This window comes from Pleurodeles waltl, chromosome 12, assembly GCF_031143425.1.
Source record: "Pleurodeles waltl isolate 20211129_DDA chromosome 12, aPleWal1.hap1.20221129, whole genome shotgun sequence".
Taxonomy (NCBI): Eukaryota; Metazoa; Chordata; class Amphibia; order Caudata; family Salamandridae; genus Pleurodeles; species Pleurodeles waltl.
In genome coordinates this window covers 502,800,644-502,816,235 of record NC_090451.1, presented here as the reverse complement: position 1 = coordinate 502,816,235, position 15,592 = coordinate 502,800,644, and the positions used below count along the sequence as shown (strand labels likewise).

General features: G+C 45.0%; 1 protein-coding gene across 4 annotated transcripts in view; it reads left to right on the top strand.

The window, feature by feature from the left end:
• Nucleotides 1–15,592, top strand: part of PRMT7 (protein arginine methyltransferase 7) — a 424,549-nt gene that overhangs the window by 93,288 nt on the left and 315,669 nt on the right. For all 4 annotated transcript variants that reach the window (XM_069217242.1, XM_069217243.1, XM_069217244.1 and 1 more), the window contains one exon: nt 14,320–14,567. In XM_069217242.1, the coding sequence (XP_069073343.1) occupies nt 14,320–14,567 (248 nt within the window). The remainder of the gene's footprint in view (nt 1–14,319; nt 14,568–15,592) is intronic.

Sequence of the window (15,592 nt, the reverse complement as noted above, 5' to 3'; positions counted from 1 at the left end):
TTACATCACTAACCTACGCAGTACATCAGGAGCCATTATGGTTCCGTCATTCACAACTCACATGACACTACATCTCCCCCTCTGTTGATTGAAAAACTACAATTATGTTTGTTTTTGTTTGAATCTCTTTATTGAAGATTTCAAGACAGATAGGCAATACAACAATAATAAACTGCCAACTTTGGTGAATAGCAGTTAACCTGACATTGCAGCAGTTCAATATTCCCCGCCCCCAGACTCATATAACAAAGGCAAGATGAGGAAGGTTGAGGGATAGCATTGTCAGATATCATATGGATGAACCAGGTGCAATGAGGAGTGAAATGAGTAGTGATAGAAAAAGGGATGAGGGAATAAAAAGAAAGAACAGATAGAGCAAACAACCATCTGTAATACAGCATCATATATTACAAGTGGGGACAAGTCAGTGTGGATACCACCATGTTAGCATAGATTTAATACATGTTGTGGTATTGATTCATTCCTAGTCTCGGTGTCAGACAGGTAAAGTTATTGAGACACAAACACTTGTTAAGATTAATGGGAATAGCTATAATCCCCCTTGTCATGGAGGATTAAAATAGGTGAATTTGATGTATGTGAGGTAATGGAGATGGGGGTGCCACACAGCTTGAAATGTTGTCAGTTCTAGTCAAGTTTAGCAAGAGTTATTGCCATAGTCGAGTAAACCATTGTGCCATGTTGGGTGCAGCTGTTTCTTTCCAAGCCAGTGCAATCAGCTCTCTGGCCGCATGTAGCATATAGCTAATAAGCGTCCATTCAGCCTGTGTCATTGCTTTAAGTGTTGGGGGGTGCACCCCGAGAATTACAGTGTGATTTGAAGCAGGGAGGGGATGCCCCACTGTGGTTTTATATGACTAAGGACCTCCTTCCAAAAGGTAACGATCGGGCGCATGACCACCAAATGTGATAAAAGTCTCTGTGGGCACATCATTGCCAACAAATATCACATGACTCATCATAGATGGTGGACAGGCAAGACGGTGTACAGTACCACAGTTTGTAAGCTGTTTCCTTTAGGGATACACAACAGTACATTCTGGGTATGTCGTACCACAAGGTGTCCCATTGTTTAAGCTTTATCTTGTCAGAGTTAGCCATGTCCACGTTGATTAATATGGGTGAGTACACGTGGTGTGGAGTGTTTGAATCTTGTTGTAGTGGCCTACAGGGAACAGCTCTGTCCATATGCCGCCAGTGAAACATACTCTCCCGTGCAACCCAGGCCAAGATGTGCCTCAGATGTGCCGCCCAATAGTACTCTAAGAGGTTGGGGCAAGCTAGGCACCCTATGTCACTGGGCTGCACCATGAGGGCATTGGATATTCTGAGCCGTTTCCCATTCCGATATATGCGCCGCTATCAAGCTGCAACTGTACAACACCATCTTGCGGAATCAGGGTGAGTAAGGTGTGGCATAAATAAAGGACCTGAGGTAAGATGTTCATTTTAACCACGTTCACCCTCTCCACCCATGAAACTGGCAGGTGTTCCACCGCTGGAGGTGTGCAAGAATGGCGTGGCATTTGGCGGGTGGATGGGGAGGGAGTGCACACTCGTCCTTGTGGCAAGCGTGGGTGTGAGGTATAACCCCAGATATTTATTCTTGTCAGAGCATCACTGAAACGGGGCAAAAGTTTGTAGCTGGGGTACTTATGCTGCCGGGACTGTGAGATTCAGTACATTGATTTAGACATGTTTACTTTAAAGCCCGAGACGACTGCAAACTCATTGAGGCTAGAAACAACAGCCGGAAGGGAGGTGGCAGGTTATGAAAGAGTGATCAACAGGTCGTGGGCGAATAAGTTAATCTTATCCCCCACCCCCCAAAAAGGGATGCTTGCTGTCCCTTCAGTGCGCCAAATGGTGGTAGCCAATGCTTCCACTGCCAAAACAAACAAGAAGGGTGTCAACGGGCAGCACTGTCTCGTGCCTCTGCGAATAGTGATGGGTTCAGTGTGCTGTTGGTTGTCCCGGATGAGTGTCACTTTGGCGACATGTGCCATAATTCTGGAGATCATGATTGGGCTCATCCCCATTTTAATCAAGACCGCATGCAGAAAGTCCCAATTTACCCGGGCACAGGACTTCTTTGTGACCTTTGAGTGAAGTGCTACGTTTTCTCGACTAGGTGCGTTACCCGATGGACATTAGCAGCCCTCTGCCTGTTATGAATTAAGCCTACCTGATCCAGATCAGTAAGATCTGGGGGAGAGCACTCAAGATTAATGGCCAAGATCTTAGTAAAGATCTTTGCGTTGCTATCCTGCAGGGCAATAGGGCGATAAGAGGAGCACAGCAATGGGTCTTTACCCGGTTTAGGGATAAGTGATATTTCTGCTGCTGCCATGGAGAGGGTGGGAACCATTTAGTGCTTGAGGCTGTTAAACAGACTTACCAAATGGTTGACCAGTTTTTGGTAAGAACAGTCTGTAGAAGCTGACCGGTAGGCCCTCTGGCCCCGTGGTCTTGCCCAGTGGCAGTGCTTGGTGCATGAGGCAAAGTTCTTCCACTGAGATTGGTGCCTCCAGAAGCTTTGTGTGTTCAGACCGGATGGGTTCCCAGTCACATTCCACCAAATATACCTCTATCTGTGTGGACAGGACCTCCTTGTTGTCATAGAGGGCTTGATAATAGTAAATTCTCTCTGCTTGTCGCACTCTGTGAATGCCCACCCACCCGCTGAGTTCCTAGGTTTGGCTGTGTGTGCTTTTGCCTTGATTTGGTGAGGTCTACGTGCCAGAAGTGTGCCCACCTTGTTACTCCCATCGTAGTATCTTTGTTTAGGCGCTAAAAGGGAGCGCTCAGCTGTTTGTCCAGTGGGCGCGCAGTTTTCCCCGCAACACTGCCAACTGTCTTTTGACGTGTCGGGTGGGTATCGCCTTGTCTTGGTTCTCTAGCTCCTTTATCTCTGTTGTCAGTTTGTCTTCCACCAAGAGGCCCTCCCTTTCTCTAGCAATAGCCACTGACGATATTACCCCCCGATGGTGGTCTTGAACTCATCCCATAGCGTATGTAAGGAGACATCTTGTTCAGTGTTATGTGTGAAATAGTCAACAATGCCCTTATGTATCTCCCCTACATCAACCCGGTCACAGAGAAGCTGTGGGGGCAAATGCCACCGCAGGGCAGTCCTTGCATGCATGGGGTGGATAACCATGTCAGTTCAATGTGGAAGTGGTCAGAAATGGAGCTGGCAGATATCTCAGCAGTGTCCACAGTTCAGAGAAGGGAGTATCACAGAGAGGTAGTCAATCTGAGAGTAAGAGGTATGGACATGGGATGGGAGTAAAATAGTCGTCCCTGGCATCGGAGTGCGTATAGTGCCAGACATCTATGAAGCCCAGGTCTATTATCTCTCCTTTCAGATATGCTAACATGGCCGCAGTGCCTTGGTATGAGGAAGGATTTCTTTCACATTGCAGAGTCCCATACCATATTAAAAATCCCCTCCCACAATTATATCCCCTTCCACCCTCTGTAGTTGCTCTCGTAGGATGTGCCAGAGGTAGGGGTCTTGTGAGGTGTTAGCAGTGTATTTATTAAGTAACGTGAGGTGTTGTTGTCCTCAGGTCATATGTAAAGTGAAGAACCAGCCTTCCTTGTCCCTTACCACTTTAGTGATGTTTTAACCAAAGTGTGATCTACACAGGTTCCTCACCCCTAGAGTTTTAGAGTCTGTGAAGTCTTAATGGTGGATTGAATATCCTGGGGGTGCCATTCTGTGCCGATTCACACCCTGAAGATGGGTCGCCTGTAAAATAACTGTGTCAGGGTCATAAAGCAGGATGTAGCGCCAGACCTGCTTACATTTATTTGAAGAACTGAGACCGCGGATATTCAGAGAAATTAATTTGAGACCCTTATCCATTAGAGGGAAGGTGGGTAGGAGCATTCAACTCGCACCTGTCGATATATGCTCCCCAAGAATGTTTTACCCCACCTATACACTGTGGCAGATATCAAAGCATTCTCAACAACCTGCCTATCTTTATCACATGTTCCCAGAAGCGATCCAAGACCTGGAACCCAACCTAGTCCAACTTGTGCATCCACCTCCTTCCAATGGAGAGATGGGTTCAACAAAGGTGGTGAGCAGGATGTCTCCCTGGTCCCCTGCCACCATCACAGTTTTCCAATGCTGGCCATAAGCTTGAGTGAGTCCCCTGTAGAAGGTGGGATCAGCTGTCATTGTGAGGTTCCCGCTAAGCAGATCCAGTCGTAGAGGGTTCCGGCGATGTATCTTTGTCCATGTTATGGAGGTGCTGGATGATGTCCTACTATATTTCTTGAGCAATCGTCTCCGCTGGGCATTTGTCTGGGAGGCGGGGGCCGACAGTGGTCCAGATGGGTTTCAAGGTGCTCCTGGGTGTGTCCTGAGCTGGCAAGGCGGACCTATCCTGGTCAGGTGAGGATTTTCCAAGTAGCCATTTTGCCTCTGCCCAAGAGTGCAGAGACCACTGTTTGCCTTCCCAGGTAAAGAGCAGAGCAAAGGGGTGGCCCCACTGATGTGTTATATCCATAGTGCGTAGTTTGTCCGTAACTGGTTTAAAATCCTTTCTGTGTTGCAAGGTCATAGGGGAGCGGTCTTGAAACAATTAAATAGTGTGCCCCCTAAAGACCAGGTCTGCTTTCTTCCTGGCAGCACGAAGGATGGCTTCCTTCTCTGCAAAGTAGGAAACCATTGCCAAGATATCTGGTGTCACATCCGGTCAGTTCGGGGCAGAGGCCACCCAGGGTAACCTATCCAATAGAGGAGAGTTCATCGGTGTCTCCCTTAGCCACCTTGAGGAGGGCTGCTGTGAATGCCAAAATGTCACCGCCTTACTGTCCCCTCAGTACCCCTAGATGCGGCCGTTATTACGCCAGCTGCAGTTTTTCAGGTCCTCTGGCTTGGCCTGGAGTTCAATATGTTGCTCCTGCAGGGTCATGACGCGTTTCCATATCATTAACTGATCCTCCAACCGGGCATCTAATTTACGCTCTACACATCTTTCTTAATGTCTCTGATGCATGACCTAAAGTCTGCTCTAAGTGAGCCAATATCCGAGCAAATTTCTTGTAGGAAATGATTCATGTAATCCTGTGCAGTGAGGGCTGGGAAAGGAGCTTCTGACGGCTTATCCTGCATCTCTGTTGTATGGTCCTTCTCTGTAGGAGGTGCCTTGCCCCGAAAGGCAGTCACCGGAGTCTCCTTGGCAGACTTATTGTGCAGCATATTTTTTTGGGGGGGTGGGGGGGGGGGGGGGAAGTTCCAGCTTGTCATGGGGGGAGGGTTCACGAAGTGGAGCCCCTAAGAATGATTCCCCCAGAGTTGGTAGTGGCCACTTCTCTTACCACTGCGGGTCCTTAATGACTGTCCCACAAGGAGAGTCCCACAAACAGGGGAGGTAGCCGAAGTCCCCGGGTCTGGGCTGATCGATGAGTGCAAGGGGAGTCTTCCCCAGTCCACCAAGCTCGTAGTGCTGGGTGTGTTATCTTCCCCTCCAGTTGGACTACGTATCAACAGGAAGCGGGTCTTGGGGTCACACGGAGAGTCCTGTGATGTAGTCAATAATGTCCCCATGCGAGTTACAAGCGTATGTTCCAGGGAATTACAGGTCCCTCAGCCAGGAACAGTACGGTGCCCCCACAGAGCTTCACTGACCCTCTACGGAAATGGTGCAGGCAGGTATCCCAAGTGGGCGTCAATGGTGCTCACCTCAGGAGAGTCCCCCAGTTGTCTACACTAGGGGATATTGTATCCCTCGACTCCCAGTGGAAGTGCTAAATCTGCCAAGGTGCTCTGTGGCCATTTGCTTCAGGCCCCTTGTGCCAGGATGGTGCCCAGTAAGAATTCCTGCTCCCTTTACGCAGATCCCTGCTGTCAACGGCAAAGGGGTCCTCTAGGGAGATGCCAGCAATGCAGCAAAAGTCTCTTAGCCCTTGGGGACAGTCAGACCACACGTCAGACGTTGTTAACTCAGGGCGCGTCTGCAAAACAGATCACCTTTGTTTCATGTGTGATCTTGTTCCGGGGCCTCCCCATGCTCAGCTCTGTCAGCCAAGGTTCACTGTGCACAATCTAGCAAGGCAGAGCTGGATTGACCGGTCCAGCATGTTTTGGTTGCCGTGTACTGGCCTCGGCCAAGGCACCTCCACCTATTCTCGCTCAGCAAGTTGACAAGGGGTCAGTGCCTCTGTATTTCAGTTTGTCTGGGAGATCTAGGGTCGCTGCGAGTGCACCACAAGCACCACAGCGCAGCTTGCGGTTCCCTAGATGGTGGCTGCAGGGAAGCTACGCCGGACTTCTGGGCCTTCTCCTTTTAGCCTCAGCCGTCACTGCGTGATCTGCCAAACCTCTTCCATCTTGCACGGGGAATGGTACACCTGTCCCCCCCCCCCCCCCCCCCCCCACCACAGGCTGATGTTCGAGTCATCTCCGGTGCTTTGGATGGTGTCAGGGTCGCATCCGAGGACTGGAAAGGCTTGAGTACTACTTGATTACGACCCCATTACAGTTGTTTTTAGTGTGTACATATATACAATTATAGGTCTTCAATAAGCCTACTGGGTGCTTTTATGGCTCGTCCTAGAGTGTCTTTAGGAACGATGAGTGATCACCAGTAGTGCCCATGACGTGAGTTGTTAATGTGGAAGCAACTTCAGTCAGGGCTTCCTCACTGGGTTCTTCAAATGAGCCTCCTTTCCTGCAAAATTATCTGATGAGAGTTGAACTACATGTTTGAAGTGCGAAGAGTCTTGCGTAATGGACTTTGCAGGGTGTTTGGCAGTCACTATGTGTATTGTATTAGTAACCTGAAAAGGTTCACTGTTGAATGGAGCATCAGATTTATGATTGTGTGACTAATAGACAATCACTCGATATCATCATGCTGTTGTCGATCTTCATAGGCCTTCATTTGTTTCTTACTACTCAAGTCTTTTATCTGTACTTCTTTCTCCGAGCATGAGCGCTTGTTGGTCCATTGAGGTAACTTGATTGTCATAGCTCTCCCGAACATCAATGTTGCAGGGCTTTCGCCTGTGGTTGAGTGAGTAGTCAAACAATAAGCTTCCAGGATAGAATTCAGTACAATTTTGAGGTTGAGGTTTTTTCTAAAACAGCACACTGAACAGCTTTCTTTCATGTGCTCATGAATCGTTCAACAAGGCCATTAGCTTGGGGGCCACAGAGGTGTGCTCTTCTGATGCTTCACAGTTAATTGGCTGAGAAAATCTCAGAACCCTCGACTGAAGAAAGGGGGGCCATTGCCAGACTTTAAGATTGCTGGAAGACCCCATGTCGCCTAGAGTGTCTAATCTCTCGATAACATTTTCTTTTGTGATGGATGAGAGATTTTCAACCAAGGGAAAATGGGAGCATTTATCAACTAACTATCCTCAAGTGATGTCCATTCTCAAGAAGACTGAAAAAGTTAACAAAAAATACTTGCTTTGACAGCTTTGACGTGTTTAAGTTGTGCTGAGTGGTGCTCAATGATGGACAGTTGTACAGATGACAGGCTTTTAATTCCTTTTCCGCTCTTTCATCAAGATGAGGGAACAAAGCTCGGTCTCGGAGAGGTCGTTTGTGGCACCAATACCAAGATGTCCTTTATGGGCTGCTTCAATTATCTGTTGTCTCAAACTCTCCAGAATTACAATTCTTGAACCTCTCAATATTATGCCTTCTTGAGTTACAGACAGTTCATCTTTGACATTCTTGAATTTCTCTGTGCTTGTTCCATGACTGATGTGTTAAGATGTGTTTCATTTTCAACATGTCACTGTCTTGACTTGTAGCAGTAGCAATTTACTCCAACAATGTGGCAGCTAGTGTATTGGATTTTATAAAGAAGTTTATGTAAGCTTCAGTCGTTCTGGAAGGGGTAACAACCCTGGGCATAGGCACTCTGGAAAAATAGTCCGCAGGATGTTTATCTTTCCCTGGACAGAGCACAATTGTGTAATTGTACTCTTGCAGTCATAGACCCCACTGTTCAATGCAAGGAGGCATCTTGGCTCTGGACTGTCACTGATGGTTAACAAACCTTGCTGATCTGTCAGTAACGTAAAAGGTTTTCCATAGAAGAACATGTGGAAATGTTCACAAGCCCACACCACTGCTAGACTTTCTTTCTCAGGTTGAGAAAAAGCATGTTCAGTTTGTGACAAACTTCGCCTTGCATATGCTACTATATGTCTTTAGGCATTTGGGTGTCTGCTGTGCTGTGGAAGTACTGCGCCTAGCCCGACGGGGCTAGCATCAGCAACAACCTTGGTATGAAGCTTTGGATTGAAGTCTGCCATTTCAGTCACATTCTTGATTGCTTGCTTGATTTTCTAAAAACTTTTCTCACAATCAAGTGACCAATAAAATGAAACTTTCTTTTTCGTCAACTCTGTCAATGAGGCACTCACAGTGGCAAGGTCTCGTATATATCTGGAACAGTAACCGGCCAGGCCAAGAAATGAGCGTAGCAGTGAAACATCTTGTGGAGAACTGGCAGATGACTATCCTTGTACTTTAGCAGGATCTGGTGTCATGACCTCATCCGAAAAGGTATGACTGAAGAATTATAGCTTTGTTTTGTGGAATTCACACTTTTCAGCATTCAAAGTTAAACCTGCATCAGCAAGCAAACGACAGACTTGCTTGAGAGCTTTGTCATGCTCTTTCTTGTAGCTCTGAAAACCGATATTTCAACACTATAGTTGAAAGCATTCACAACAGGCTGTATTATACGTCGTATGACATCTTGAAATAACTATGCATCTGATGACACACCAATACTCCATTTTCTTATTGAAACAGACCAATGTTTGTAGAAAAGATTGTTATGTACCTGCTATTCTACTCGAGTTCCTACTGATGATATCCTTTATTTAAATCAATCCGAGAGAAGACTTTCACACCATTCAATTGGGTTATCATGTCAGCAATGCGCAAACTGGGATGTTCTCTTTGAATTGCCTTGTTTGCCTGACACTTATCTATGCAGAAGCTTACAGCTTCTTCACTGTTCTTTTTAGGCACTACCACAATGGGAGAAACCCATGGCGCTGGATCAGTTTAACGCTCAATGATATCATGTTTAAGTAATGAATCAAGCTCCTTTTCTTGTAAATGAAATGCAAGTCTTTGGTGTCTTTGAGCTACAGTACGAACATTCTCACTGATGTGTAATTGTACTTTCATAGTGTTCAATTATCCTAACCCATGGTTCTGTCATTCACAACTCCCTCAACACCACACTGATTACAATCGGCTATGGGTTTATAGATCCTTAATCAAGATCAATTATTATGTATACTTGTTATGCCACCAGCACATTTCACAGTTTGTTGTGTTGGTTTCCCAATTGTGGAGATTCCTAATATTTTGGAACCCACTATTCTTATGGAATGCAGTCAGCCCGAAGAAGATCCCAGATTGGCTTTCTGGAAACTTCTGAGTTATTGTTGAGCAAAGCGTGCTATAGATCAACATGAATTTGATTAATATATTTGAGGGGAAGTTATGTGGTGATTAAGTTTGTAGTTTGAAACCGAATCAGACTGTATGAATTATGCACTCTTAGATGGAAATAGTTTTACTTTCTTCCTGAATTTTAGGTTTGATTCTTTGTTCCTGAGGAAGTCGTTTAGTTCCCTTATTTTGGAGGTAAGCTCGTAGGAGGTTATGTCGCAGAATGCTTGTGAATGTTGGATCTCAGAAGTAGTGCATTTTAAGGTGCAGAATTCTGTAGTTTCATTGATGCATATACTGCATTCCTTATTCTCATACGGTAATGTAGTCCCTGTGCATGTTTTGGTTGCTGATTTGATTTGTATGCACTGTTGTGGCATAGCAGTACATTTGTATTGGTCTTGTTGCATGATTTTCTCCTTTTATGTTATCAAGCTCAGAGCTTTGTTTTCCATGGCTTGATCTTATCATTAATCCATGGGTTTTTTCTTGAGTTTAGTCCTAGTTGTGTTCTTCAATAGTACCAATTTGTCCATGACATTATTGACTAATTTGTGGTAGGTAGTAACTTCTAGTAGTTGGTTGTTGGGCAAGTTGAGAATCCAGTGTTGCATGCTTCACTTGTTTCCTTTGTGGTTATTAATGTTTTTCTGGTTCAACTTTATTGCGGTTTCTTTGGCAGGAAGTTGATCTCGGAAGAGATGATGTGGTAGTTAATACAGTTTGCTTGGGAAGTTCCTATTACTGTTGAATGTGCTTTGGGAAGGAAGGCGAAGAACGGAAAGGGCGGAGTGAAGATTAAATCCAACGTGTGCCCAGGTGAATACATTTGTCCCATTAGACCTGGTGGAACTGGAGAGCCTTGAGGTTGGACATGATCAATTGGTTTGTGTTTTGTCCAGACGTTCAAACGAGATGTTCAGGTCACATAGGTTGATAATGTTACATGTGGCATCCTTCACGCCATCAATTAAGACATCAGTGAAACTTGTAAACTGGAAGAGTTCTGAATGTTAGAAGGACTGTACAGTTAAAAAGTGTGGATGGCAGAGAATTGTACCAGCACAATGTCCTTTCAGTCATGGAGAAAAATTCAATACTTCTGATTTTAATTGATTTTTAAAGATGACAATATTTTCACCTTATATTTTAGGGCTATTGAGGCAGATGGGACCATGTTCTTGTGGAAGGGTTTGTAACAGGTTGGGGAAGCATCGTTAATGAACCAGATTTCAGTTACGAAAAGAAGGTCTAGCAATGATTCTTAGTTCAAATCTAAGAAATGTAGTTGTTTTTTTTACTCATGGATCAGGCAGTGATGAGCAGACAGTTTAGTTTCTGTGCAGATGGCCCATTCTAATAAGCAGATGATTAGAGAAAGTTGAGGTGTAGGTTGGGGGGGCAGTAGTGTAATCAGGGTGTGTGTGATTGTAGTGTGTGGGGTACACTTGATAATTGGGTGGGGATAGGGGGTGTGTTTTAGGGATATTGATATACATTTTGTTCATGTTTGGGAACGGTTTGGTTATGTGAAGTAATAATAGGGCTTGACATTGATCTCCTTTCCTTTTTAAACACTCCATTTTGTTTTGTTTTCATTCCGTTTTTGTCTTTTGACCTGCTGTTGGAAATTGGGTCTCTTGTTGGCATGCACCTTGTCCAAGTAGGGAGCACAATCCTAGTCAGGGTAAGTCACATACACAACCTAAATTAAACTGTGCTCACCCTCTGGTAGCTTGGTGCAGGGCAGGCAGGCTTAGCATAGAAGACAATGTGTAAAGTATTTGTGCAACACCCAGAGTAATCACATTGGGTACATTACAAAAAGACTCCACTTGGGTGTAAAAATAAAGCTTGTTTATCTGTATAAATCAAGACCAAAATAAAATTCCAATCAGTAAATTATGGGATACTCACTTTTTAAAGTTATTCAAGCGGTGCTTTTAGAAAAATATGTGGCTCAACACAATTTGAAGGACCCTGCTGTGTTAATGCGCTTCTCTTAGAGAAAGTACAGTAATCACTCCAGTCACGCTCCTCTCTATAGAGCGGCCGGGGCTGTAGTTTCGAAAAGTCCCAGCGTGGCGAGGTGAATGTCGCTTAGGCCGTCGGGTGTAACAGTAAGTGTTGGTAAAGCGTTGCAGAGTCTCACCGCAGTCAGGAGAGGGGCCGTGCAGGGCACAGGGGCTGCAGTTGAAGGCAACCCGTAATTCTTTCTGAAGTAGCCCAAGCCCATCGTAGCTTCTGAGATGTTGTTTGTGGTTGCGCACAGCGGGGTGCTTCAGTGCGAGTCCGGGAACGACTCTGGCGGGAGACTGGGTCCGGGTGCATTGTGCTGCAGAGCTAGTCAAGTGCGAGTCCGGGAGTACTTTCTGGATCCCAAACTCTAGATCCCCATTATCATGCGGGCCGTCACTTACCACAGAGTAGGCTGCCTACCAGGCTTGTGGTGGGGAGTTGTCGGTCCCGCGGCAGTCAGCTGGCACGGTGGTTCACAAACAACAGATGCAGAGCTCGCTTTACGCTGTAGTGTAGCCATTTTTAATATAGCTTCATGCACGTTAGTTTAACATACTAGGCCTCTGTGCACTTTGCCCTAGATACATTTTATTCAGCCTCGCACTGTTATTTTACAATAACCAGTTTTACAGTCTTGTTTTAGTTTCCTTCTACCACACTGTTTAGCTTAGTTCAGCACTGTGTTCTCAAATAATGCATTCTTGATCGCCCTGTGCTTCAGTCAAGGCTTCAGTCTGGTACATTGCCGGTAAACGGGGTAGAAGTTTAGTCTCCAGTATTCGTAGAAAATACACATCCTTACGTAGGGACATTTTCTTAGAACATCTGTGTGTTAGTTATAAAAACACTTTCTAGTCCTAGTACACGTCAGAGGGAGATTCCGACCAGGAACCTACAACTAGATGCTGACAGCCCCGTTGCAGATGCTGATGCAGATTACAGGCCTTTGCTCAGGTATGAGGGTTGATGTCCTCCCGGGGTAACCTGAAAGGCAGGCTTAGAGCTTCACATGCTGTGCTCAGAATATAACTTAGAGAGAACATAATCTAGTTGCACTATGATAGCCTTATTCTTGTGCTTCACTCTCATCGTTACTATTTCAATCCTACTGTGTTGTGTAGTTCTGGTTATTGCAGCTCACGCTTTGCTATCTAAAATGCAGTCGTTTTATTTAACCAATCTTTAAAACTTAAACTGCCTTTGTCATTTCTATATGAGACCGTACTGTGTATGAGAGAACCGGTTGTGACCTGAGTGACCATGACTTCCCTGGGAAGTACTAAAGATGTTATGCGCTCGGCTGCCCAATTTTCTCTACCCTTTGGGAGAGATGAGGCACTTCTAGTTAGCTGGAGCAAAACCCGGATTTAGGGTGACAAGAGTCCTTCACCTTGGGTCAGACTTAGTCCCCCACACTGCGAACGATCTTGCTGCCCAAAATCCAGTAGTCTCATTAGGATAATGAGAGCCTACGTGACAACACTGTCTGATGAAACAAGGTCTTTGATGTTCCGGAGACCCTCAGGAGAACCAGAGGCTAGTCAGTCACTCTGGGGGTAGTTGTTGGTTCTTGGGTTGCAGGGCAGAGATTTGCAGGCAGCAGGACAGCACAACACAGCAGAGCAGCAATTCCTGGGAACAGACAATCCTGGCAGAGTGGCAAATATGGCACACAGCAATCTTTACTCCAGCAGAGTTTCCTTGAGTCCAGAAGTGTACTGACATTTTGTGTGGGGTGGAGGGTCATAGACCCAATGCTTATACTAGAATGTGGGGGATGACTTCAAAAGGTTTCTCTGAAGTGAACAGGTCCCCCTCTCAAACCCGGCTCCAGATTACCAATGGGGTGGAGGTAGTCAGCCCCTTTGTGTGGGCTCTGGCCACTATCTTTTTAAATGTAAGTGGGAGCCCTTCCCTGCCTCCTTCCCGGGAAGAACATCAGAATGAAGGCAGATGCAACTGAGTATCCTGTGTGTGGATGTTTGGAGGGAATGCACATGTGTAGCTGTCACTTAGCCCAGCTCAGACGTGGATTGGAGACAGGCAGAATGCACACATGGTGGTGAGAGCAGAGAAAAATCCACTTTCTAAAAGAGGCATTTCTAAAATAGTAATAATAAATCCAACTTTACCAGTAAAGAGGATTTATCATTAGCATTCCACTGATCGTACAGATGATGCAGCTACTCCTGTCTGATCAGGAATTACTACTTAAAAGTGTTTTCTGGAATTGCCAATGCTGGCCTATGAGGGGCAGGCCTCACAGTAATGGAAAACTACATTGGGAGTGTTTCATTACCAGGACATGTAATTAAACATACATGCCTTACCTTGTACGTACATGACACCCTGCCCTATGGGCTACCCAGGGCTTACCTTAAGGGTGGCTTATTTGTAGGAAAAGGGAAGTTTAAGGCTTGGCAAGAGGTTTTGAATGCCAAGTCAAGGTGAAAGTGAGACTGCACTCACAGGCTCTACAGTGGCAAGCCTGAGATATGTTTAAAGTGCTGCTTAAGTTGGTGGCACAATCAGTGCTGCAGGCCCACTAGTAGCATTTAATTTCCAGGCTCTAGGTACATGGTATACCACTTTACAAAGGCCTTCCAGTTAAATTAAATATGCTAATTTGGGATACACCAATGTTACCATATGTAGGGGAGAGGCTCATGCACTTTGGCACCTGTTGGCAATGGTAAAGGGCTCGGAGTCCTAAGGCCAACAAAAAGATACAGCAGCAAAACAGGAGGTAAAAGGCAAAAAGTATGGGGTAAGACCACCCAATGGATGCCAGGACTAACACCTATGTTTCTTTCTGTTTGATGATTTAGGAAAAATGGGAGGCCGTTCCTCACAGAGCAACAATTTATGCCCAGGTAGTGGAGTCCATGAGGATGTGGTCTTGGAACAAGCTGCTTCCCTTTTCTGTCCAATCTGAGGCAGGAAACTGTGAGAAAAATATTGTGCCATTCCCAGAGATGGAGTCGTGCCCAGGTGCCCCTTGCGTTCATGACATCCAGCTTAACCAGGTAGCACAGCGTGACTTCAAGCCTCTCAGTGAGGTGCTCAGCATGTTCAGGTAAAATACTGAATTTATTGCATAATGCATGTTTGCTCTTGTCCTTTTGATTTTGTTTTTACTTTTGTATATTATGTTTGTTCACACTAATCACTTCATACGTTCAACAGTGTAAGAAGTGTTAACTCTTTATTTTTTATTATATTTATTTTAGTATTTCACTTGATTCAATTTTTATTGTAGCCTCCTAGAGCCTAGAGAATGGCTCAGAATAAACATTCAATAAATACAGTCATCACCAATTTGTCACACTTTGAAACACTTAAAATGTATATATTACATAACATGTAACAGGACAATCTCTATTAGCTAAAAATAAATCTATTTGTTAGTCTTTAAAGTAAATCTGTCAACGGTAGTTTGGGCTCCTTATACCATAAGCAACCAAACTACAGTAAACATACAATTGAATAAAATTTGAGATATAGCTAATTATTTTTGCGGCTTTAATCACTCAAAGTAAAGAGAGCTGAAAGCTCAGGATACAAGCTATGCATAAACTAATAAGTTATTGTTGCTTTGCCAACTTAAAGGTTCATTGAAGAAAGGTGAATTTCTATTAATTCATGTGTTCATTGTGTGCTTTCCCGCATACTGCTTTGTGCACATTTTTGGAGCACTACTTTCAGCAGATACTTGAGAAGGATAGGTATATACTACCAAATATTTTAGTTAGTTACCATTGTTGTGTGGGTTGAGTGGTTTATCCAAGTAGACTGTCACAGTTGTCTCTTGGTTAATGGGTGTAATGAGTTGAGATCGAGCATGGCTCAGAAAGCCATGAAGAGAAGCCATTACATTCCATAGTAGAGATGCGGGTGCCTCAGACACCAGCAGGGTGTTTGAGAAAAGCCTGATGGAAAATGGCTACATTTGGGCCCCTTTTGAAGAATGGAGACACTGCAGAGTATGGTCTTCAGCTGAGATTTCCAGTGCATTCCTGTTTTTTCTTCTTTGTTTCCCTTGGTATGCACCATATTTTAACAGCCTTGCTTCAAGCTTCTTAATAGTAGGTTATGCCTCCG